Source organism: Astyanax mexicanus, chromosome 3 (assembly GCF_023375975.1).
Source record: "Astyanax mexicanus isolate ESR-SI-001 chromosome 3, AstMex3_surface, whole genome shotgun sequence".
Lineage (NCBI taxonomy): Eukaryota > Metazoa > Chordata > Actinopteri > Characiformes > Acestrorhamphidae > Astyanax > Astyanax mexicanus.
In genome coordinates this window covers 48,384,871-48,409,602 of record NC_064410.1, presented here as the reverse complement: position 1 = coordinate 48,409,602, position 24,732 = coordinate 48,384,871, and the positions used below count along the sequence as shown (strand labels likewise).

General features: G+C 37.2%; 1 protein-coding gene across 2 annotated transcripts in view; it reads right to left on the bottom strand.

The window, feature by feature from the left end:
* vps50 (VPS50 EARP/GARPII complex subunit) overlaps positions 1 to 24,732 on the bottom strand; it is a 203,357-nt gene that overhangs the window by 34,682 nt on the left and 143,943 nt on the right. For both annotated transcript variants that reach the window (XM_007259800.4, XM_007259801.4), the window contains one exon: positions 1,281 to 1,429. In XM_007259800.4, the coding sequence (XP_007259862.3) occupies positions 1,281 to 1,429 (149 nt within the window). The remainder of the gene's footprint in view (positions 1 to 1,280; positions 1,430 to 24,732) is intronic.

The window sequence follows — 24,732 nt, the reverse complement described above, 5'->3', positions numbered from 1 at the left end:
TGGAATCGTTTTAAGCAGTTCTTTCACGTCTGTAGTTTATAGAATGAAACAGCGATGTTCATTTTACTCAAACATATACCTGTACATCAGAGAAACTGATTCAGAGTGGTCTCACTGGAGTGGTCTTACATTCTTTTTCCAGAACCATATATATATTTAGGTTTTCTGACACCCCTAATGAATTCATGTGCCAGTTCTCAGCATTCTGGGCCTTAAGTGGCAATGACATCAATGCCAGCCTCCCTATTATGGTCATCGCATAATGGCTCTGAAGCTGTTTTTTAAAGGCACAACTGCTAAATAATGTTGCTTTAACTTTACTTTAAGTTGGACAGACAGTTAATTTGGTGGAATTATGTTTGGTGTGAAGGTAACCAACAGCCTTTTATGTTGCAATAAGAGCCCTTTAGGCTTGCTTGTTGTTTTAATTTAAAGATAAAGTAAATAACGTACACATCAGTGTATTGATACCAAGCACTGATTGCCATTTTGGGAGCTTTTAGAGGAGACAATAAAACTCACAAACTGTGGCCTTGTTGAGCACATTCAGTAGGCCTTTCTTACTTAACTACAGTGAGAAAATCAGTCTGGCTTTATAACATCAGGCACTCTGCAGCTCAGAGAGTGCCTGAAAAAAGCCCATTTTGCTTCTTTGTGGTGATTATCACACTGTGAGCCTATGGGGCTATTTTGGATGGAAAAGTAGCAGCTCATTTTTTTAAGCTAACCATTATCAGAACAAGATAAGGCCACAAAAAAGCCTTAGCTTAAAAATACGGCAACAACGGAGTGATAATTTTGCATAGTGACGTGTGAACAATGATCAATCACCAGATTATTGTGCTAACTGTTTCATTATAATGACAAAGCATATATTTGTCTGGAGATTCATTTCCTTTGGCTGCGAATGTGAGAAAGTATAAAACTCCAATAAAAGTGTCCTGAAGCAGTAGACAAATTAAATATTACCTTCGCCAACTATTAAAATTCTTGGAATTGTACAAGGTGAACACTTTATGAACAATTCAGAAGTGGATCCAAAACTTTACAGTGACTAATGTTACGTCTGTGAGAACACGATTTAACCACATCTGGCTATAATCTCTATAAAAGCTCTATAAGGTTCAGTTCTACTGACGCAAGCGGAAGCCTGGGAATGAAAGATAACATTTTCCATGCATCAATAAGCAGTGAAATTAAGTGATAATCACGTATGCAGGTTAAAGTGGGTCTCTGTAGGAGCTATTAAAAGAAGGAAAGCACTTGAGGGTTGTTCTTACAGCGACTCTGTGGCGACCACTCTCTCAGCCAGGCCGTAGAGTGTCCCGCTGGCCGTCAGCACCACCAGCTGGCTCAGGTGAGGGCTGGGTACCTTCTCCTTCCTCTCCTCTGTGGGTCCATGGGGGCCTATACTTTCCCCTCCTGTCTCCTACACATAGACAAACACAGAAAAGAAAAGATACGGACAACAGTTTAAAAATGCAATCGTGATAGGTTAATAAGAATCAGTTGTATAAATATGAGAATAGAAATAATACAGACTAATCGTGAAAAAAGACTGGCAAACTGTCATGGAGTGACTTAGAAAGGCAGCAGGTCATCTTCAGTGACAGGTCCTACTTTTGTCTTGGTGAAGATGACTAATGAATCAGTGTGTGGAAGCACTGTGGTTGTGCTCAATGCCAAGTTTAACAGTTTGTTGTTACAAGTGCAATATACTAAAATAAAGGTAAGCTCCTGCAAGTAGTCTCCCAGTAAGCTACTTCCAACAGAGCAATGCTCATCCACATACTGCTTCTATATCAAGAGCAAGACAATGAATGACCTGATTGGTTGCAATGCAAAAGCTACAGCCAATAGAAATATGTATAGAATGTTATTGAATGCGCCAACAGTTTACACCTACATCAACTCTTTACATCTACTACACAATTCGCAGGAACTGTATGAGGATATTAAAACTGCATGTAAGGGATTATCATTAGGGACAACATTAAGAACCTCTACAACTTCTTCCCGAGATGCTCTGAAAAAAAAATTAAGAGACCACTTCAATTTCTGAATCAGTTTTTCTGATTTTGCTATTTTTATAGGTATTTGTTTGAGTAAAATGAACGTTGTTGTTTTACTCATTTAGAGCATTTATTTGTAGAAAATGAGAAATGGCTGAAATAACAAAAAATATGCAGAGCTTTCAGACTTCAAATAATGAAAAAAAAAGTTCATATTCATACAGTTTTAAGAGTTCAGAAATCAATATTTGGTGGAATAAGTTTCTTAATCACATTTTAATGCATCTTGGCATGTTCTCCTCCACCAGTCTTACACACTGCTTTTGGATAACATTATTCCACTCCTGGTGCAAAATTCTAGCAGTTCAGCTTGATTTGATGGCTTGTGATCATCCGTCTTCCCCTTGATTATATTCCAGAGGTTTTCAATTTGGTGAAATCAAAGAAACTGGTCTTTTATTTTTTTCCAGACATGCATGCTGCAGACTACTTCTGCATATGCACTTCAATAAACATTTTCCATATCAGTCGAAATGTTGATCATTTATTGTTTCTGGTAACCTGTATCTACGTTGTAAACAGCACTGCAATCCAACATTTCCCTCTAGGTGCAATGATTTTTGCAACTATTTCTTTGGCTATGAGTGTAAGAAATGGTGAGTGTTTAAATTATAAATCATTAAGATAGCAAAAATCAACACCTTTCACAAATGACAAAATTAGTCCCACCCAATCTCTCAACACTTTATCTTTCCTGATTAGTTGCTTGGCTCAAATAAACAACTTCTCAACCAAATCTAAATTTAACAATGGATTGTTTGGCATTGTTTGGCAACTGCAGTTGTAATCGTAGCTGAAAGAAAATCAAACCAGTTTCCAGAGTTCACAGGTTTAGCACTGCCTGTATCCAAATGGCATTACACAAGCAGAGCAGGCCATTTTCCAATTAGACGTAAAGCCAGCAATGTAAAATGAACCACATACCTACATCAGTGAATTATTTTTCTGCCTCGGCCTGAACAGCCCTAGAAATAGCCTAAAAGCCCTTCACACTGAGGCACTGACGTAATGAAAGTTAATGACATCTAATTTAAAAAAGAAAAAGGTGATGTCTTTGACTTCCTTTCTGAATCCCTCATGAGGTGCTGAAATATAAGGCAGAAATTGTGAAAATTCATTGGTGAAAAAGGTTGCGGTGACACAGCCATGAGTCAGACAGTGCACAGTGCTGCCACTGCCAGCACGCACATGAACAAACATGGGTTGAAAACTTGACGCAGGCAAAATAATATTTGTCTTCTAGTTTCTCCACATAAATTACAATTAAAAACCAATTCCAGCCTGGGTTTTACTCATTTTTCATAATCACAGCTAAACTTTAAACTTTCACTGAAAAGTCACGGCTGATGAGAATATTTAATCAAGTTATTCATGCAAAAACAGCTAGCTACAAAACTTACATAAAGACATTTACTGTACTTTTATTAAAAAATTGCTAACAAACTGTAATACACAGTGATTTTATGTCCATGACAGATTTTGTATGTTGTTCCATATTTCTTATCATTTTTTCATTCCACTGTTTGTCTTTAGGTTGTTTGTGAAACACACAAGTATGCAGGAAGAATGATTTCTGCACTGTGTGGGCTCTTTGCAATTTGCCAACTACAAAAAAAAAATCTAATCATGCAAATATGTGCAGGTGTCTGAATAAGTGTGGGCCAATCACAGTCTTTTGTTCAGGTAAGACTTGAATGACACAGCACATAGTTGTGCTTAGGTAACATCCTATTCATCTTGAAATAAAGAGCTGGGATCTACAAGCTATATTTCATCTGGTCACGACGTCCATAAATGAGTACAGGTCATTCATGCAATTACTTAATCACCCAATCCTGTTTTGGCAAAAAATTTAGAGACATGGATCAGCAGCTTCTGGGAACGTTCATATAAACTATTGGAATGTGGGAAATGTTATGTTATCTCAGTCTTTTTTAAAGTGTGGCATAATTGATGATTTATTCAGAATAGTGCAATAAGTGGCAGACCTGCAGATGGAAACATCATCTTAATGGGAGAAGTCACTGAAGAATGGCCAGACTGTCCTGATTTAACAAAGGCTGTGGAAAATTGCTGAGATGAGCACTCTGCACAATTGTGGTAAGGAGAAAAGCATCTCAGAAATCATCCAACATTGAGTCAGGTGGTCTACAACAGCAGAAGACCACATTGGGATCCTCTTCTTTCTAATCTGTCAGCCAAGAACAGAAAGCTGAGGCTGCAATCGACACAGTCTCACAAACACTGGCAAGTTAAAGACTGGAAAAAGACAGCCACAGCTCTCATAGAAAGTAGAGTCTGAATGGTAGTCAGTATGCCCTGCGGATTTCTGCAACACGTGCAAGACCAGTAGGCCACTGTCATATTGACAGATTATTTGTTAATATGTATACAACCAATTATAATCCATAAACCTAAGAACAACTACTTCCTGTAGTGGTTAACACTTCTAACACATCTGTATGCACATGTAGCTTTTACATAATGGGCCAAATTCTATTAATTCTATGTAATTCCTTAGCTAAAGGAGAGCCCTTACTGTGGAAGACAAAGTAAATACTTAGAGGCTACATCACCATTCATATTTGGGGGGAAAAATCCAGAAGATGAAGGGCACATGAATCTAACTGCTCTAAATCCCAGAGGGCTTTATACACCTATGGTGGATAACCCAACTGCTATGTGAATAAGAGGCAGTTCAGCGATAATGGAACTCTTCCAGGAAATCCATTAGCTCTCCCTTTATTTCTTTCTGAATATCACTGGCATCTAAAGACGGAGTAAAAAAATCTCAGCACATATTCAGCTTTCATTTCTTCTCCCACCATATGCTGCAATGCAGAAAATACGACCAACAAATAATGTTAGACTTATAAGACCTATTGAGATGATTTTTAGAAGATGATAAAGAAGTCATGGCATTAGGCAACTATATGACTACCATCCCACTGGCTCTTCAACCCCATTTTCTCTCTGCATATGATTGGAAAACTCAGTTTACTTGGCCTGAACTCCTCCCTTCACAACTGTTTCCTGCATTTCTTGACTGAGAGACCACAGTCAGTCAGAATTGGTAACAACACCTCCAGCACCACTATATTGAGCACCGGTGCCCCCCAGAGCTGTGTGCTCAGTCCACAGCTGTTCACACAGCAAATGACTCATGACTGTACTGCAGAGAACAGCTCGTTCAAATCGTTCACATCATCAAGATCACTGACGACACAACTGTAGTTGGCCTTATCAGCAAAAACCATGAGTTAACATACTAAAAATTCTTGTTTAGAAAACTTAATGTACATAAAAACACAGTAATAATTTTAAACAATGTGCTGCAGTAAATGGCCAAGAAGTGGAACAAGACATGGTAACAGGCAGGCCAAAAATCATCCCACAGACCAAAGGGTTTTTCATCTCTATCTAGCACTATTGGTTCTATGGATGAACAGATTATTATCTGAGCAGGCTTTAATAACACACACAGTTATCAAAGCTGTGAAGTCCCTGTTTAAAGACAAGCTCGAACAAGCTTCAGAATAACATCCACAACAGCTTCATTACAACCACTTAAAGCTTTAAGAGGTTTCTTCACAAAGAGATAATTACACTGCAAAATTGAATTCAAACAGTTGTTAACAGGGATTGTTTCTTGTGGTAATGCTATTCATGGAGAAAAGCAATCATGATACAGATGAGATTCTTTTATTTCCAGTTCCGCAGTAAAACATAAAAGGTAATGAGATACAAAGGCTTACTCCATCTCATAAATAGAAGATATAAAGTTCCTTGTGGCATTCTGCTCTCAAAAGACAATGCTAATTCCATAGCATATTGTGCTTCATTAATAAGCCTGTGATCTTTCTGATAGAGGAAAACTGCAGATACTCAATTTATTTATTTTAGACACAGCGCAATGTAGTACTAGAGAAAAATGTGCAAATATCACCACAAATCAGAGCGTTTTAACTGTTCTGGGACATTTAAAAGCAACAGTAATATTAAAACAAATATTCTTGGAAGTGCTTAAGCTAAATGTTCACAGTCAAATTTAATTGTGTATCATTAGCAGTGTGTACACTCTCAGTTCACTTTGCGAAGGCAAAGTTAAGAGCTTTTACTTTATACTAAGGACTTAGTTTTAAACATTAAAGAACATAAAAGACTTAAATTACAGTTTATATAACATGTCTTGATGCTCTATTTTCCTAAAGACCTGAAAAAAGACTTGACAACTTTTTGGTGTCACTGAATTTGGCAAGAGGCCATTAATATTCCTTTGTACATCTCTATCACAAACATACTGAATTACACAGTAGTCTGCATCCAAAAGATAACTCCATGACTTACAGTGAGAGTTACTGCATGATTTAAAGAACGGTTCACATGGTTTTCATTGAATCCTGCCATAAATATGCTTAGATTCCTCGCTGTGCTTTTTCGAGTTTCCATTTTTTTTAAATGAGTGTTTATGATTTATGGGTTTATGGCTTATTTTTGAGTTTGAACTTGTAAATAATCTTTAATGCAAAACATTTCTGGATTGAACTTTAGGGTCTCACATTCACAGTGTGTGAAGAATTTAAAAAGCTATTTAAAATTTATCTTTATAGAATGAGCAACAAAAAAAAAATCAGCAATATGCTAAACATTTTTTTCTCTTAAAAGAACACATGTATTTCTTGTTGAGAGATACAAAATTATCCCTGAAACTCACAGAATAAAGTGATAGAGCAATAATACTACATTCTAAAACACTAGTTACACACTGTTACACATTATTATTAGTGCAGTTAGCAGCATGCCAAGCCAAGAGTAGCAATGACAGTGCCCCTATTCATTCTACAGGTCATTGGCATATTATAATAATTTTAAAGCTAATATTTTAAGGTAAAATTCTACCCAAGTCAATGGAAAAATATTTTACGTTAAGTTAGATCATTTCTTTACTGGTTCATTTCTTATAAAAAGCATTTGGTGGATTTAAACTATAACAAAATGTAGAAAAAAACAGACAAAAATGGAAAATTAAAGTACTGTTATCATACACTTTCTGTATGCTAACTACACTTGTTAAGAATTAAAGAACAGCACATAGCAGCATCAAGACTGGGTTACAAATCAATTCAGTCTATTTAAAGACCAGACACTCGCATTTGCAGAAGCAGACGGACCTGTATCCCAGCCAGCACATTAGCACAGCTCTGCTGCAATCTGAACGCCACCAAATTATAACCATTTACAATTATGCAAAACTACTGCGGGTTATCAACAGCATGACTCCTATAAAAGCTGCAGAAAGTTATAACTATGCCTGGATATGAAATCATAAGGAAAAACGAGCACACTGGGAATCTTGGCTACAGTAAATGCCTATACAGAGGAGCCAAACGGTAGCTATTCAGGGGCTTAGCATTTCATCAAGACATGGTCAGGCTCTCTGTGGAGAGTAAGAAGTGTGCTCAATATAAACCTTGAGTGTCTAGAGATTTAGTGAAGTGGGGGGAAAACACAGAGATACAGATACAGAAAAATGGCAGAAGAGATTTTTTATCCTACATTTTATACTCACACAAGATAAAGTAAGAAAAAAGTACTGAAAAAAGAAGAACAAAAAAAGAGTATGTGCCAAATTTAACGGCTGGGAATCAGTTTTTACACATTCTTACACATAAAATACAACAACTTGGTTAAGATACGAATCAGCCATGTACTTATAATTATATTGCATATAATATCAACTGCATGATCAATTGTTTCAGCACTTTCATTGTAATGTGCACATGTACAATATTTACATAGTAGAATGTGCAATGTTACGTAAGGCTCATTAAACAATACATTAAAATTCTCATTTTCCATGTCATATATACCTGATATAAATTATATCTACCCAATATCATTTTTGTTTATTTAAGTCTCAATAAATTACGTGAATTATTCATTTTACAACATGGCGATCTCTGACTTCTGGTGTTTTCTGGTCTTTTTTTTTTTCATTTTTGAATACTGCAATATACACAGATCAAACACAACATTATGAGCACTTCCTTGTTTCTACACCCTTCATACATTTTTTAGTGACACTAACCATGTAATAGTACTTAGTACTAACTTGTACAACAGTCTGTAGACTGTAGTTTATCTGGCTCTGTGTTTACATCTACAAGTTGGAGCAGATAGGTAAGAGTGTCTAATAGTCTAGCAGAGTGAAGATGACAGAGGTGAGAGGACAGAGTTTAAAAACACCAGCAGCACTGCCGTCTCTGAGCTACTAGTAAAGTACAAAACACACCACCACGTTACTGCATTGCTGAGAATGACCCACCATGTCTGTACAAACATGGATGTAGTTGTAATATTATGCTTAATCTTTCTATATTACAGAACAACGGTATATTGCAATGTCAGATTTTTTTCATTATAATGTAGCCTTATAATATAACATGAATTCACAAAAAGATGACAGGAAATGTCAGGGTTGAGGTAACAACACTGACAACTTGGCAAGTTAATCAATTCCCAAAATGCCAGCCAAGACCAATTTAATCAGCTCCGACCTTAGTCATCTCTCCCAGCTTATAAAAGCAGGGTCACCTTGCTGTCTTTCATTTATTATTAAAATATGTTTGGCAAAAGATAAGTGGAGGTACAGAAAAGAACATCACATCACCACCCTGTGCTCTTTAATTTAGATACGCAGTTCCCTTTCTTTCTTGATATTACTACTGGGAGGTCATCTAGACAAATAGCTTCTGCAATGAGCCAGTTTACAAAAAGGGTCAAGGTGACCAAATTTAATCCTCACGCAAATACAGAAGACGGCATGAGGGAGAGAAATGAATAAAGCGCCAAGATCCAGACCCAGACCCATCAAGCCTGGAATTCATGAGGTGGACTAAATTAAGTGGGTTTAGAGTCTCATTATCAAATGGTCCTTTTAAAAGGATGAATTTCAAATAATGTTTAATAATCCCACTAAATGGGAGCTGTGAAGGCAAAGAACATTCGCTCTGAAATGAACTAATAACACAGAACTTTAATTAATTTTGAACACAAACTTAACAAAATGATTCTGAACCTGCTAAACTAGGAAAAAAAAGAAAGAAAGAAAGAAAGAAAGAAAGCATCAGAGCAAGAGATCAAGGCAACCAAGACACGACAGACTAAAACAAAAAATAAATAAATCACACAGGCAGTGAGAATAAAATATAAATTAATATAACATAAATAAATAAAGAAAAAGAAAAGTAAAAACCACATTTCCTGAAAGACGCACACAGTGTCTGTGACGCTTAAGTGGTTCCCACTTCCAGACAGCTGCAAAATGTTTGCTAGGTTGTTTCTATAATAATCCAGCTGGTTATTACGGTATACTAGGAGACTGCTAAGGTTAGTTAGGCTGGTTGCTATTATGGCTAATTCAGTATTTCAGATAGTAGCTGAGGCACAATCATATTTGGGGTGGATGCTACAGTATATTTAAGTGATTGTTAAGAAGTTGTTAAGTGAGTGATATGTTGTTGATGTGGTGTTTCTTGGTGGTTGCACAGCTGGTCCAGGTGGTTGCAATGATGTTTATGATATATTAAGTAACTGCTGTGAAGGCTAAAGTGGATTCTAAGGTCTTGTCAATGAGTTGCTGCTGGGTTACCATGGGGTAGGTGTTTCTACTGTGTGTGTCCCATTCATAATTCATATAAAGAATATAATCCATAAAAATTACTTTGTTAAACAGAAACTGTACTCCTGGTACAAAAGGTGTTTACAGGTATGAATAACTCAATTGGACCAAACAGTCTGGAGTCAGAACAGTGTCGATATGACAGAAAATGTGAGATAAGATAATGAGCTGATAATACAATAAAAAAGGAGATGAGAGAGAAAACAGACAAATAACAAACCTATCGAACATTGCAGCTTTGCAAGGACAACCATAATGAGGAGAAAATAGATAATGACAGAAAGAAAGAGGAAAAGAAATGAAATAAGACAAAAATAAAGAAAATACAGTGCATAAATGAGGCCAAAACTCTTAAGTGCTGGAGCCGCTACAGCGATGATGTAATCTCAGCGAGGTGGCCACACACTGCTCTCTCCTCTTGATTAAGCACCAAATCTTTAGCAAATGCTACATTGAGCAGTACAGTTATTTTCTCAGCCCCAAGTTTTCACAGTTTCATCCAAAACCCAGCTGACTTCTGAATGAGCAAATGTTCCAAGGCCTGAACGATTTCCTAATTCAGAGAAAACGCCTCTCAAGAGTTCACAAATCAATAGCTAATCTGATGCAGCACCACTTTTTCTGCTAACGTATATGAAGCTTTTCCTATTTTCTCTTCTCTGTGAACAAACACAGAAATAAGCTTAAGTCGATTTTGCGGTGAGGACTGAAGATTACTAAGAGAAAAGTGGAATCAGATAAAGTAATATTAAAATGATCACACTCTGCAGCCAGCACAGCCTCTAAATATCGCATTCAGTCTCATTTTCAGACTGTGAACAAAGGGTCAAGAGTGAGGACAGAACAGAGAAGATTAATCCAGTTCATTGTGAGCATAGCAAACTAATTTTCTAACCCTGACAGCTGAATGTGGGCGGCCTGACAGTGGCATTTTTCTTTTCTTTTTTTTTTTTTATAATATAAGCCAAAGCCTAGGATTATAAAGTGCAGGGAACAGCATACAGGGGACCTCTGGGTCTCCAAACATCACTTTCTTATTTACAGCAGGGCAAATTCACATGACTCTTGATCTCGTAGAATCTCAATTGTTTTCTTATTATCCTGATAAGATTTTCATCAAATGCGTTTAGTACACTTGGTAGTCAAATGCATCCCTGGTTTGTTGGACTGAAATCCAACTGCTGTATGGAATAGAATATACAAATCTGCTCATTATGTGGTAACCAGCTGTTAATCTGTCTTTCCTGTTCTGTGCTAAAGATGGTTGCTGTTTCTAAGTTCTTTTACTGTTGTGCATTTCTTCTAAATGCTTCAGTAGTCCATTCTGACAAGAAAACTACTATTTAGTCTGAGCAATGATGTACTGTGTGAGGAAGAGTTTCTGTTATACTGGGAGGGATTTAATTGAGGAATGGCTCCTGAGCTGTTTTCACATAGGAACTCTGGAAAGTGTCTCAAGGATTAGCTTAGATCCAGGCATTATCTGGATCTGCACTTTCACACTTTGCAGCCACACTGCAAAAAAATCTATTGGCAAAAGCTGAACAAAATATATGTAAATTGAGACATAAATGTTTAAACTAAACATAAAAATCTGCCAATGGGGTGAGCAAATTTTTTCGAAGTAAGATTTTTTTAAATAAGCAATCACAAAATTTGTAAAAATAATCAATATAACTTGACTAGTAACTTTTTGTGCTTATTTTGAGTCTAAATTACTTAAGAAATGGTGAAAATTCTAAGTGAGACTGAATAAGATCATATTCCTAAAATAAGTAAAACAATCTTACACTTATGATGCTTAGTAAGACCAAAAAATGTATCAGATAAAAAAAAAAAAAAACATTTATTGCCTTAAAACTAGTTAATTTCACTTGCTAAGAATAATGTTTTTGCAATGCAATATTGCGTTCTCAGGTATTTCTGCAGCAAATTACCTGCCCTAATCACACATTTACCCGCTAGGACATTACGCAAACTTTGCATTAGGGGCAGCATAAAGTGCAGGTGATGTCTAGGGGTTACAGTGCATATGAGAAATGGGCTTTGGAGAAGCATTTTACTCCTCTAACATGTTATTAATCTGGATTGATTTTATCCAGATATAACTCAAAAACGCAGGATGCATGAAGTGACAAGGCATAAATTAGGTGCTGGAGGGCTCTGAGTGGTCCAACGGGCTATGATCAGAAGATTTCTGGTTCGAATCCTGTTTATGTAGCTTGCCATTGGCTCCAAGTGCGCTGGCTACTCGGTATTCAGTATTTACCCTCCGGGTGCTGGGGCATCACTAATGTAGAGGGATTCCTAACGAGTGGGTTGGGTAAATGGCTGTGTAAATTGGTGAGAAAATAGGAAAAAAATAAAAAAATAAAATAATAATAATAAAAAAACGAGGGGCTGTGCTAGCTAGGGTGGGTGTGTATTAGATAAGCAACAGAAGTGAAAATTAGTGTTCTCCTCCAAGTGTGTTCAGTATGTCACTGAAACTGTATTAGTGGCAGATTACTCTACGAGAGCATGAGATCGTCTTTACTCTACCAGAGATGGATCAGCATACGATGTTGGAGTCCTAGCTAGTAGTTGGGAGTCGGAAATAACTACATTTAGACTACATAAAATTGAAAAGTTGCTATGTATAAATAAGCACTTGACAGAGTAAGCTAATTTATTTGGAACTTCACATCTACTTTTCTACTCATATTAGCTTCAGGAAATCTTTTTTCTGTTTTCTTTTCTCTAAAAGAGTGGACAGAAGAAAGCAATGACATATACAAATGCTTCACCAGAATTGTATCCAACGTAGAAGAGAAAAATTGTCCCCACAGGGTCTTCCAATGGGATGGAATCAATCCTCAGTTGCATTAGAAGTATATCAGGGTTTCTAAAAGCAATTTCCTGTTCTGTATCTTGTGAAAGCCTATAAGAGGTAATTTTGCCCTGATTCCTGCACACATTTCACATAAAACCACCAGCAAAAAAAATCTCTGAAAAAGCAGGTCACCTAGACAAATTGATCCTGTAATCAGCACAAGGGTACTAATGGAGTAAAATGACCCGCTCAGAAAAAGAGCTACTCATGGAACAAAATGATCAAATTGAATCCTTGTGCATAGCAGATGTCATGAAGCACAGAAGTTCATAAAAATGCTGAAACCCAATGTTTAAAATGATCAGATATCACACAGACCAGAATAAGGAACCTTTAAAAAAGACTTTTAAAGCTTTGACATTGATATATTTTCAAGAATATGAAAATGGCTGAATTCACTGGACAGTTGAATCAAGATGGATTCTTCTCAATACTACCAATCTGTCCATCCTGGCTCCAACGCCTGGTTAATTAAAAAAAAAAAAACACACACACACACACACACACACACACACACACACACAAACACACACACACTAAAACAATAATTCATATCCAGTCAACAAGTCCAGCCCATTAGAGCAATAATCACTGGCTTCAACATGCAAATAATAACTGAAGAGCAAGTCATTTAATTTGACATGTATTTAATCATGTGTTCCAAAATGTTCTCTAATAAATATTACTCAGTAACATTCATTACCATATGAAAATATTAACAATCATTTATTACCATCTAAAAACATTCTGACAGTGACATGTTTAATAATGCATGTCTAAACAGAGCCATCAGGATGAATAAATACACCAAATCACACAGAACATTAATGCGTCATCCTTGTTTCCACACACAATGTCCATTTTTTTCAGATCCACTAAGCATCAGGATCAATGTCATTCTATATATACAGACTGTAACCCTGTATCTGTTTCTCTGCATACTTTATTATCCTCCTTTGAGCCTGTTCTTAAAATGGTCACTCTCAGCACTGCAGTAACACAGTGTTGTGGTGTGTTATTGTGTGTTGTGCTGTTACGAGTGTGTATGGACTAAGAATAGTCCACCAACCAAAAATCCAGCCAACAGCATCCTGTCGGCAGTATTAAAGATTTCATTTAAATACAAGACAATAACTGGATCCCAAATTAATCTCTAAACCAATACATGGGTTAATTATTTATATAATTATGTATCTGTTTGTCCAAAGTTTTTACTCCATCTGGAAAAAAAATTAAGAGACCACTTCAGTTTCTGAATCAGTTTCTTTGATTTTGCTATTTATAGGTATATGTTTGAATAAAATCAACATTGTAGTTTTATTCTATAAACTACAGACAACATTTTTCCCAAATTCCAAATAAAAATATTGTCATTTGAGCATTTATTTGCAGAAAATGAGAAATGGCTGAAATAACAAAAAAGATGCAGAGCTTTCAGACCTCAAATAATGCAAAGAAAACAAGTTCATACTCATAAAGTTTTAAGAGTTCAGAAATCAATATTTGGTTTTTAATCTCAGTTTTTAGGCATGTTGGCATGTTCTCCTCCACCAGTCTTACAAACTGATTTTGGATTACTTCAAGCAGTTCAGCTTGGTTTCATGGCTTGTCATCATCCATCTTCCCCTTGATTATATTCCAGTGGTTTGCAATTTGGTAAAATTAAAGAAACTCATCATTTTTAAGTGGTCTTTTTTTCTAGAGCTGTATATTGTACATACTCAGACATACTGGACTTCATGCTTAGCAAACATTTTCATTTTCTGCTGGTTTTATGGGGTTTGAAAATAAGGTTTTTAGGGATTTATCACACAGGTTTTATGTACAGAAAAATAATTATACTAATAATAGATCGAGCTATTTCATAATAGATCCCTGGCTCATTCTTTGCCACAATTCAGATAACAGATAACTGATTTAGCAAAAACATCCACCACTAAATAACCAATACAAAGCACCTGTGGCAGATACATGTAATTAGTTGTAAACACCACACTTCCATGTACACAGACAAAAAGGATTAATGAAAACTGGAGTATCTATTCCAGGTTTAAGAGAGAACGTTAATAAAACAGCATCACACAAAACACATTTACTGTGGATACATTTGTTTGCAGTTTAAAAATGAACACTGTTCATGAGGCAGGCAGCTGGAGTCCTTTTTGACGTAATGTCCTAGTATTGTTCCACAGCTCGCTCAGCCCTTTAATTTTCACCCTTTCTTCCAATGATGAACTCTTCTCTACAGTACATCTAATCTTGCATGCCCTTTTGACTGTGTACTGGAGCATTGCCACACAGTTAAAGTAGCTGTCTTCACGGTGGCAGGGATTACCTGAGGCCCTGCGAGTCTGCCTGTCACTTCAGCTTTCCAAAAAGACTGAATGACTGGACTGTTATTTGTTTTTCTAACCAGAACTTGCTGAAAACAAGGGTGCTTGGTCCTTGAGTCTATATGGGTTTTCAGGCACTGATGGCTTATAATCATAGCTATTACACACAATGTTCATCATAACATTGCACCCTTCACAACACAACTACAACCCTACACTACAAACGTATCTTATAATTAAGAATCTTCTAGTGGCTGTGAGTCGCACATTACATGGTCTAATAGAGACACAAGGTCACAAATTACAGGATTTTTCACAAGGAGGAATCCAAAGTGATCTACTTATTTATCGGTTTGTATTAAGTTTTTACTCCACCCCTAAAACCTAACCCAAGCATAATATATCATACATACTGGAACATACTGGGGTTCATACTTAGCCACTTTTTTCTGCTGGTGGGTTTATGGGATTTGGAAATATGTTCTTGGTGTTGTTAACTTACTTTCAGTAAGTTATTATATAGTTCTTATACAGGTTTCTTGCACCATTTTAATAGTCAAATGTATTGATTTTAAAGACCTTAGACTTCAACAAATATAATTTCAGACTCAAAAATGTAGTTATATTTTCTTTGGTAGAAAATAATGAATTGTATTGAAAATCAAAATTTAACGTTTTTTTTTCTTTTAAAAAAATACGTTAACCTTAGTTCTCTCCCCGGTCACGTAGCTAACTCATTGCTAACATTAGTAGGTTAGCTAGCTCTCTGCTAATCTTAGTTCTCTCCCCGCATTAGATGTTTATGGTGGGTCACTGTGTTTTCCCTCCGGCATTAAACGCACCGTCTGAAAATGTAATACCTACAGCAAATTTACAGTAAATTTAAAACAATTTAAGACCTTAATTACCCAAATTCAGGACTTTTTAAGTGGCTGTGGTTTGCACACTACATGATCTAACAGAGACACAAGGTCCCAAATAACAAGATCTTTCACCGGGAGAAATCCACAGTGAGTCTGCATGCTCTCTATAATCATGTTTTGCCCATTAAAAAAAAAAAAAAAAAACACTTAAAAGATGCAAGGCCATGAGCGAGACACAAATATTATGTCTGAAAGGGATGTCAATAAGATATCATACAAGTGATTTGATCTGCAGAAAAAACACACCTGAAGAAACACTAAAAGACAGAGCCACACCCCATGCCTTGCGCTCTTATTGGCTGTAGCTAACTTAGCAGCTAACATTCACAACACTTTTCACACTACCTGTAGCAAAAGGATATTACCTTTACAATACCTGCTAGATATTTGTCAGGGGGTTGCGAGGCATCAGTGATCACTTGAATTACGCCTCTCATCAGTTCACACATAACGGCCGATCCAGGGCTGAACAAATAACAAGGCTTTGTCAGCGATCTCCAAAAACAGTCAGTAACTGGAAAATCAGGGCTAAAATCAAGTAGTGTGATTACATCACCAAAGCCTTTTACTTGGTGCAGATTGACGGCCCATAAATATCTTAAAGTCCTGTTAAACTCAAAGCACTTATTTTAATCTTCAGTCCAGAACCCAAACTGAAGGCCAGAGTTGAGTAAGAACGTGTGTTCATATCCCCAAAGGAACGAGGATCATTTTCTAAAGTGAGGCAAGACAGACCATATGCTGTTGCTTTAAAACAGACATTTGCATGAAAGACTGAACGCTTATCTGCAGACGCTCTCAGACTGCAAATTAAACTTGTTCTTTAAAAAGAAATGGACAGATAACTGCTAAGAGAAAACTAAGGCAAAGCTGATTGAGACTGTATGACATTATAAATTCTGCGCTTTTAAGCTGGACCTTTTACAAATTACTATCTTAAAGTCTCATGAAGATACAAAGACCATAAAAAAGCAGTTATTTGTATTTCTGACATCTTTATCTAATGTACAAAGAAGAGGTCTTTGTAGTTCTGCAAGACCCTACTGTTATTATTATTATTACTGGTAATTATTCTAGCAAAATAATAGGAGAGGACCATTTTAGGGCTCGGGTTATTGTCATTTTCTCAAATTGATATGATTATTAAACTCCTTCTTATTCTTCTCCCTTGAGACTGCATTTATTTTGGCTTCTGCAGAAACCTTCTATTAAGGCAAGACAAATCTCAGCTTTCCTGGAAGATGCTATTGCAAAGTCTCCTCAATAAAACATTAAGGGAACATGTGGTAGATGCCGGCCCCACGGTACTATATATTCCGGACATTCACAAGCCTCTGCAGCATACCTAACCTTATAGGTATAGATTTTATCAGGATGGTATCCAGGAAATTTCACCCACAAACCACTGCTTGATTCCTCTGGTTTTAAGGGCCTAACCCCATCATGGTGTCATCTGTAAAAATGCAGCATCTGCTGCGCAGGATTCACTTGGCACGCAGTGCAGGTCCACCCTGGTGAAATATGAGTGTTACTGTTGGCTTTCATCTCAATAGTAGCAGCTGATTTGTTGTGAGCAGAGAGCCTGAAGTTAGAGCTTCAGCTGAATTCCTCTGCCAAAATCTCAGACAATCAGTCATAGAGCCGGAGAACAGTGCATACCTATAGGCCTACACGTGAAGAGAAGAAGCTTCACACACGGCTGGATTTGTTATATATACCTCTCAGGGGCTGGCAAATAGCCTAGAGGACACGCATTTACACACACAAACAGAATTTATGAAATTCCACAATAAAACTAACAGCGCTACTGTTTTATTTCAGCGCAAGTTACTGCTCAGACTCACACAGCAGAGATGAAAATCCTTTTTTTTTTGTTTTTTTACTTTTAATTGTGTAGCAGAATGTTCTAAACTAAATTCAATAATTACAGAGCAGGCCTCTCTTATCCATTTACATACCAGGTAACAAAATGTCTCTGAAATTAGCACTGATATATACAAACTCATTAATACTGAACATGTTCATACCTACACAGGAAATACATGTGTTTAGAATAAATAAAAACCTAAAGAAAAGGCAGCATTCAGAATACAATTACGTTTTACATTTGGACAGAATTTATAGAAATTGAATTTAATACCTAGCCAATGTTAAAAATATTTTTTCCAAATCACTTTATAGCATATCTAATGGTCTACAGATGATATTTTAACATAGTGTAAAGAACAACTGCCAAATTCAAATGATGTCAAAAGTGATGTGTATTTGCAAGACAGTGCGCAATAACAATATCAATACTTATTTATTAACAAATTACTATGTTAGTTATAGCAAAAAAAAAAAATTAACTCAGTTTGCTGATTCTGTGCAGGACTGATTTTTTAATTCAACCTTCACTTTCTCCCACTACAATTAGTCCCACTCCAGCCCACTCCCCCCAAACATCAGCAGTATTCTCCAGCTTCCACCTGCAAACAATTAGGCCCAGTGCCACATGCATGCTGTCCCACATATTTCACAAAAAAATAATTCTTCTGAAATAATACAGCTAGTGGGCATCATTTAAGTTCATTCTTAAGAAGCCTGTTTATCGTAATAAACATGAAGCAAAAACTTCAGCTTTGTTTAATAGTCCAGGATCTTTTGGGAGATAAAAAGGAAAAAGGAAATTTCATTCTATCAAATGTAATTTTATCAAAGGTTTCTGGTCCACCTTAAATGGTGCAGCTGAAAAGAAAAGACAAAAACAAAGTTCAGCTTTATATCAGGCCTGAGGTGAGTTTGCTTACTCTTGGTCTATTTCCTTTGCTAAATGGTGGTTGAGATTATTCTGTACATTGCCATCATTAGGCAGAGAGCCTGCTGCCAGTAATAGTATCTATCCACTCGTAACATTCTGATTCAGTACCATTAACAGCACATAACAGACTGTTCTGTTTCCTGTTGTTTTATAGGGGAAAGATATTTTTAGCTCACTGGTTTGTACATAAAGCCCTTTGGGTTTTTTCACCCAGCTGTTTCCTAGCTGTAATTGACCATATTGATCAACTGTGTTTTTAGTATACTGAAAGTAAGTACAGCTGACAGTGTAGTACTTCAGAAAAGGGTTGTAAACTGTTACCAATAGGTTACTAAAGGTTGATTTACAGCAGATTTTACAGAACGTTTCATTGTTTATGGAGCTTGATATTCCCACAATAAAATAGAGAGTTTTGATTGTTTTTTACAAGCTATCAGAGCCTGGAAACCAGAGCAGAAACCATTTGGACTGGAAAAAAAAAACATATGTGCTTGTTTTCAGCAGCACTGGATGAGAATTACAACTACACTACAAATCCTTGAGGACAGATATAATTTTTTAGTTATGTTCATGGTGTTATTTCTATTATCTGTGAGGTAATTGTCCACTTTATTGTTTATTATTTATTATTGTTTTGGGGTCTCTAAAATTATATTGTATGTATATTATATATAAAAAGGTTAGTAGTCATCAGGAATAGAGACATAGGAGTTGTCACCTCTCCGCACACAGGGATTTCCGAGGGTCATTTTAATCCCGGGATTTTCTCAGGGGGGATTTATTCAAGACTGTGGCAGCTATGTCAGTATGCAATTACTGTCAAATGAATTCCTCCGCTTGCTTCATCATCCTCTCCTAATATTCCAAATTCGTTTCTCATTAGATGGGTGTCAAATGGAATTAGATCCTTCATTTGCATCCTGGATGTCATGTTAGTCTACAAATTTGCTTACCCCAGTGTCAGAGTCCCTCAGTGTTCAATTTGAGAAGTATTGCACGGATTTTGCTGATGAGCTTCCTTAGAGGAGGACCTCTCTGTAACTTTACTGAAGAGGGAGGAAATTAAATCAGTGGCTCTGGAGCCAATAACGGAAGGTGCTTTATGCAGATGGTGAAAAAAAAACAGCGCAGAGATTGAAATCAGTGCATTCCAATTGAATAGAGCCATGGTAGGTGCTTTTCCTCAGCAGCAAGTCAATCAGAAAGACTGCTCACAAGTTCCACAAAACACACTCCTCACGAGCTGAAGCTGATATTGGAATAGTGTCCACAAAGAATATTTTTGAGAACGGCAGAGGGCATAACAAACCCAGGGTTCATCTGCTTATCTTCTACTTATCTGCTACAGACACTGTGGGAGCTTCTTCACTTTCAGCAGTTATAATTACTCAGCAGAATATCATCCTCTCACTGCCGTACTTCCAGTAACACTGCCGGAGACTCTCAGGCTTTATCAGGAGGCCATCGCATTAATGCAACATACTTGAAAAGCACCACTTCTCTATGCTGAGAACTATGCTGAATGTAAAGCATGAAGAAAGTGGAGGTGGACACCTTGGCTTGTTGAGACGCAGGAAGGAAATGTCTCAGACATTTTAACCTGAGCTCCCTGATGTTTGGGCTAGAAGGTCAGAGTATGGCTGTGTACAACCCGTGTAACTGGACCACTTGCTTAGGGTTTACCACAAAGCTGTGAAATGTGTTGAAGAGTCAGAAAAGCCTTGAGTCATGAGATCTTTAAGGCGTCAAACACAAGATCTTGACAGGAATAACATACTTTCTGCATTCCGCGCTGTTAAAAAGAGCAGCCAATGAAACTTGAAAGTACAAAAACTCGAATGAAAAATTCTGGGTTGTTTTTTAGGCGAATGCTGGTATAATGCTGCCAGTTGGATTATTTCCAGGGTATTTTTGGGAAGCCCAGCTGGTGGGTTAGTGACTGTCATAACAACTTAGCCAATAGGGCAACTTTCATAACAGCAACTGAGGAATTTCATTCATACAGAATGCATATTATGATATATGATTTTAGGAAGACATTTATTTATTATGATTTGGACTACATGGTTTCTGGCTTATTTATTTCCAGTGAATAGAACATGGGGTCCCACTTTATAATAAGTGTCCCTAAGTACTATGTAGTTACATGGTAACAATCCATGTAACTACAGTGTAACTACTGATAAGGTACACATTGTTACAGATTACAGGGTGAGTGTACTTACACAAGTAATAAAGAAAGTGTACTTACACATGTGTAACGATGTGTGTGTACTTACACATGTGTAATACTGCGTTTGATAAGTTGAGCATAAACTTATCTAACAGCTATTGTCTACTACACACACTATTGCACATGTGTAAGTACACACACATTGTTATACACGTGTACTTACTGGTACACGTGTGTACTTACACAAGTCAAAATTAACCTTAATACACATGTGTAATTACATAACCTGTACCTCTGTAGTTAATCTGTAACAATGTTTACTTCATCAGTAGTTACACTGTAGTTACAGGGATTGTTACTGTGTAACTAGATAGTACTTAGGGACACATTATAAAGTGGGACCAAACAGGGCAACATTCAAATTTTAGCTTTGCGTAACTACTGTATATGGTTTGCCCTCACAATAAAACATACAAACATACAGTATGCATGAAACAGTCACAAAATGTAAACAATGTTTAATATGAACTGCATTCTTTTTAAAATAGAAATATATTAGAAACCAGTCAACCTGTCTTTGAAGGTCACCAGTGGCTATTTTGAATATTAAAACACTTATTTAACTGAGGTCTTTATTTATTATAGCTGCACCCTTTGAAACACTATAGTCATTTAATTTGGTTTATATGAACAAAAAGAAAGAACTTTCTTCAATCTGTTTAAAATCCAAAAACGAAAATACCTTGTAATGAGTCATTTTACCTCATATTTTGTTAACTTCTAAGGCTTACATACCAATTTTGGGGACCTGTAAAAGAACTTATTGCATCATGGCAATGAATGTTAAAAATACAATAGAAAATTGTGGATGAGCAGATCCGCTCTGAATGACTGGAGGTTGATGCATAGCTCCCTCGAGTTTGCCAACACAGCAGAAAAGGCTGGGATCAGCACTTAAGTACCCAAAGACGGCACTTATTTGTCAACACGCACATATACTCACACACACACACCCACACATCCACAACCCCACTTATACACACACACACACAAACACACACACTTCCGCCAGTCTCCCTCTCTAAACCACAGACATGCAGTGTTTACACAGAGATTCCCTGCACAGCAGGTTGGGGAATGCTGGATTGCATCACTACAGAGAGCTAATCGCTGGTCTCCAGCTGGGCAAAAGGAGCTCACCATCAGATATGAACCACTAGTCGCCGTCTCACACATACAAACACATGCATACACTCTTCAGGATTAGCACTGTGTTGGTTGGGGAGCTTTTTCATTAGATTGCTGTCGGAGAAGAGAGGAGACAGTGTGAGTAGAGGGAAAAGAGTGTACGAGCCTGATCGGGCAGATGAATGGAAGGCAAAGCAGTGTGTGTGAGCTGAGTGGCATCAACCTCCTGAGAGAGGAGATCCATTACATACTCAAAGCTCCCTGTCTGGCCTTTTCTTACATTCTCGCTAAAACGAAACAGGGGTGAAATAACAGCTAAAAACCAGTGCTTGCTGCGCTGCCCTCTTCATTTATTCAGCGCACAATGCAATTAACTTTGTAATGTGTTTACAAATGAGGTCTCCCCCTCATGCGCTTGAGTGTGAATATGCATGTATGAGGCGTCTTAAGGTACGCAAATTCATTAGAAAACAAGCGAGGAAGTAGCTGTGATTTAAATAATGATCTACAGTTTTACAGTCAAGTTTTGAAGCATTTGTACATGGCCAAATCACCTCAAGGAACTTAATATACCGTATCTTTCGTGCCATAAGGCACACCATATTATAAGGTGCAATATAGGTGTGTCTATTTTCTAGTCTATTTTCGTATATAAGGCACACAGGATTTTAAGGCGCATTTTAATTAAGAGACACTATAAGGAACTTCTACTTCTTTTAAAGTAAAACGAGCCCTGGGTGTTAATCTACACAGATTTCTCTCCTGAAAACTGTTTATTTGGCTGAGTAAAGCACTTTTGTTTATTTACAGTAACCTTAGATTCCCTCAATTTCTCCAGCACTAAGGCTGGGTCATTAGCATTAGCGGCTAACCGCTCCAGCAGTTCTAGCCGGGGTAAGGAGCAGGCTACAGGCCAATAAATACTCCCCTCTGAAAGAGGAAACAGCGAGCGCAGATACCGGATAATGCTAATGTTACTCCAGCAGTGCTAGCCGGAATTAGAAGTAGGCTACAGGTCGCTAATACTCACCTCTGAACGGGGAAATAGCAAGCGTGGTTAGCGAGTAATGCTAATGCTGCTCCAGCAGTGCTAGCCAGAATTAGGAGTAGGCTACAGGCCGATAATACTCACCTCTGAACTAAACTGAAACTCATGAATAACACTGCAATTTGGCGGAGTGGCTTTACAGCTCCTTACAACCTGACTGGTAAAATTCATACAGAAGACGCACTGGATTAAAAGGCGTACTGGCAATTTTTGGGGAAATTAAACGATTTTAAGTATGCAATAAATACTTACATAAAATAATACGTAAGTGCAATTTTTTTGCAGTAAGATGTGTTGCCAGGTTTGCTCTGCTGGTAGCTCCAATTGCTGTTTGGCCGTCATTAAGCTTAAGTTTGGTCTTTAAATCAGAAAAAAAAATTGAATTAGGTCAGGTGACTAAAGACCCTTTCACATATGCATGGCAACCCAGATTGCAATGAATGCAAATGTCTGAATCAGTTGTATCCGACACTACCTGCACTCTGTCCTGACAGCTCCCTGGTACAAAGCCTGGGTAATACCAGAGTAAGGAGCAGGTCTGATAAGCACTGTCTGGAGAATTCACAGTACATCATTGCATCATGCCAAGCCTCTTCTATGCACTACATGGGTGCAGCTCTTTGCATAAACCATGTGGAACCTTTCCTGTAGTGAGAACACGTCTGCACTCAGGCTGTATGTTGTATGTTGTATAAACTCAACAGATGTATTCTACTTATCTGCAGCTGCACACTATATATCGTCGCTGTCCAATGAAAAACACTTATCTCCAAAACACCAACTTTACAGGAGAGAGAAAAAACCTTGTAAATTTTCAATGGAAGTCGATGTAAAAAGAGTTTGTTTCAGGTCATTTTGAAGAGTTTCTATTGGTCCGTTCATCAAGAAATTTTGCAACAGTGTAAGGGACAATTTGTCTGTTCAAATTATGTAATAAACTAAAAATCGGCAAAAATGGAGATAAGTGTTTTTCATAGGACAGCGACGATATGTAAAAGGGAAGTTTCAGAGAAAGCATAGGCCTCATTTGTTGAACACTATCCATATGTGAGTTCATATGTGAAAACAGCATGAAAGCCACACAAGAACATTCCATTTCTGTTTCTTCAGATGCTCCTTGACTGCTTCTGTGGTATGTTTTGGGTTATTATGTATATGTACTGTGAAACAGAGAGTATAGCTCTATACACTTCAGAATCCATCCTGCTACTTCAATCAGCAGTCACATCATCAATAAACACCAGTGATCCAATTCCATTAAGATCCATGCATGCCCATACAATCCAGCAATCCACCCTTCACCATGTTTGACAGATGATGTGACCAGGTATCTATCTATCTCCATAAAGCAGCTAATCTTGGCTTTGTATGTCCAAACAACTGTTTTTTTTTTCCAAACTGGAGAGATTTTTTTCTTATCTGTCTTTAAGTGTTAAGGATGGAGTTGTTTGACTGCAGCCATCAACTCGAGAGGGTTCTTGACTTGTGAAGGATATTTCTCCACCAAACAAAGTTCAGACCTTGAGCTCAGCAGTGCAGACCTTTTATCTCCTGTAATGAATCATCAATCGGCCACACCTCGTCATGAACCTGCTTATCAGTTAATTGTTCAATTACTGTGAAGATCTGAGTCTGTGAAAAT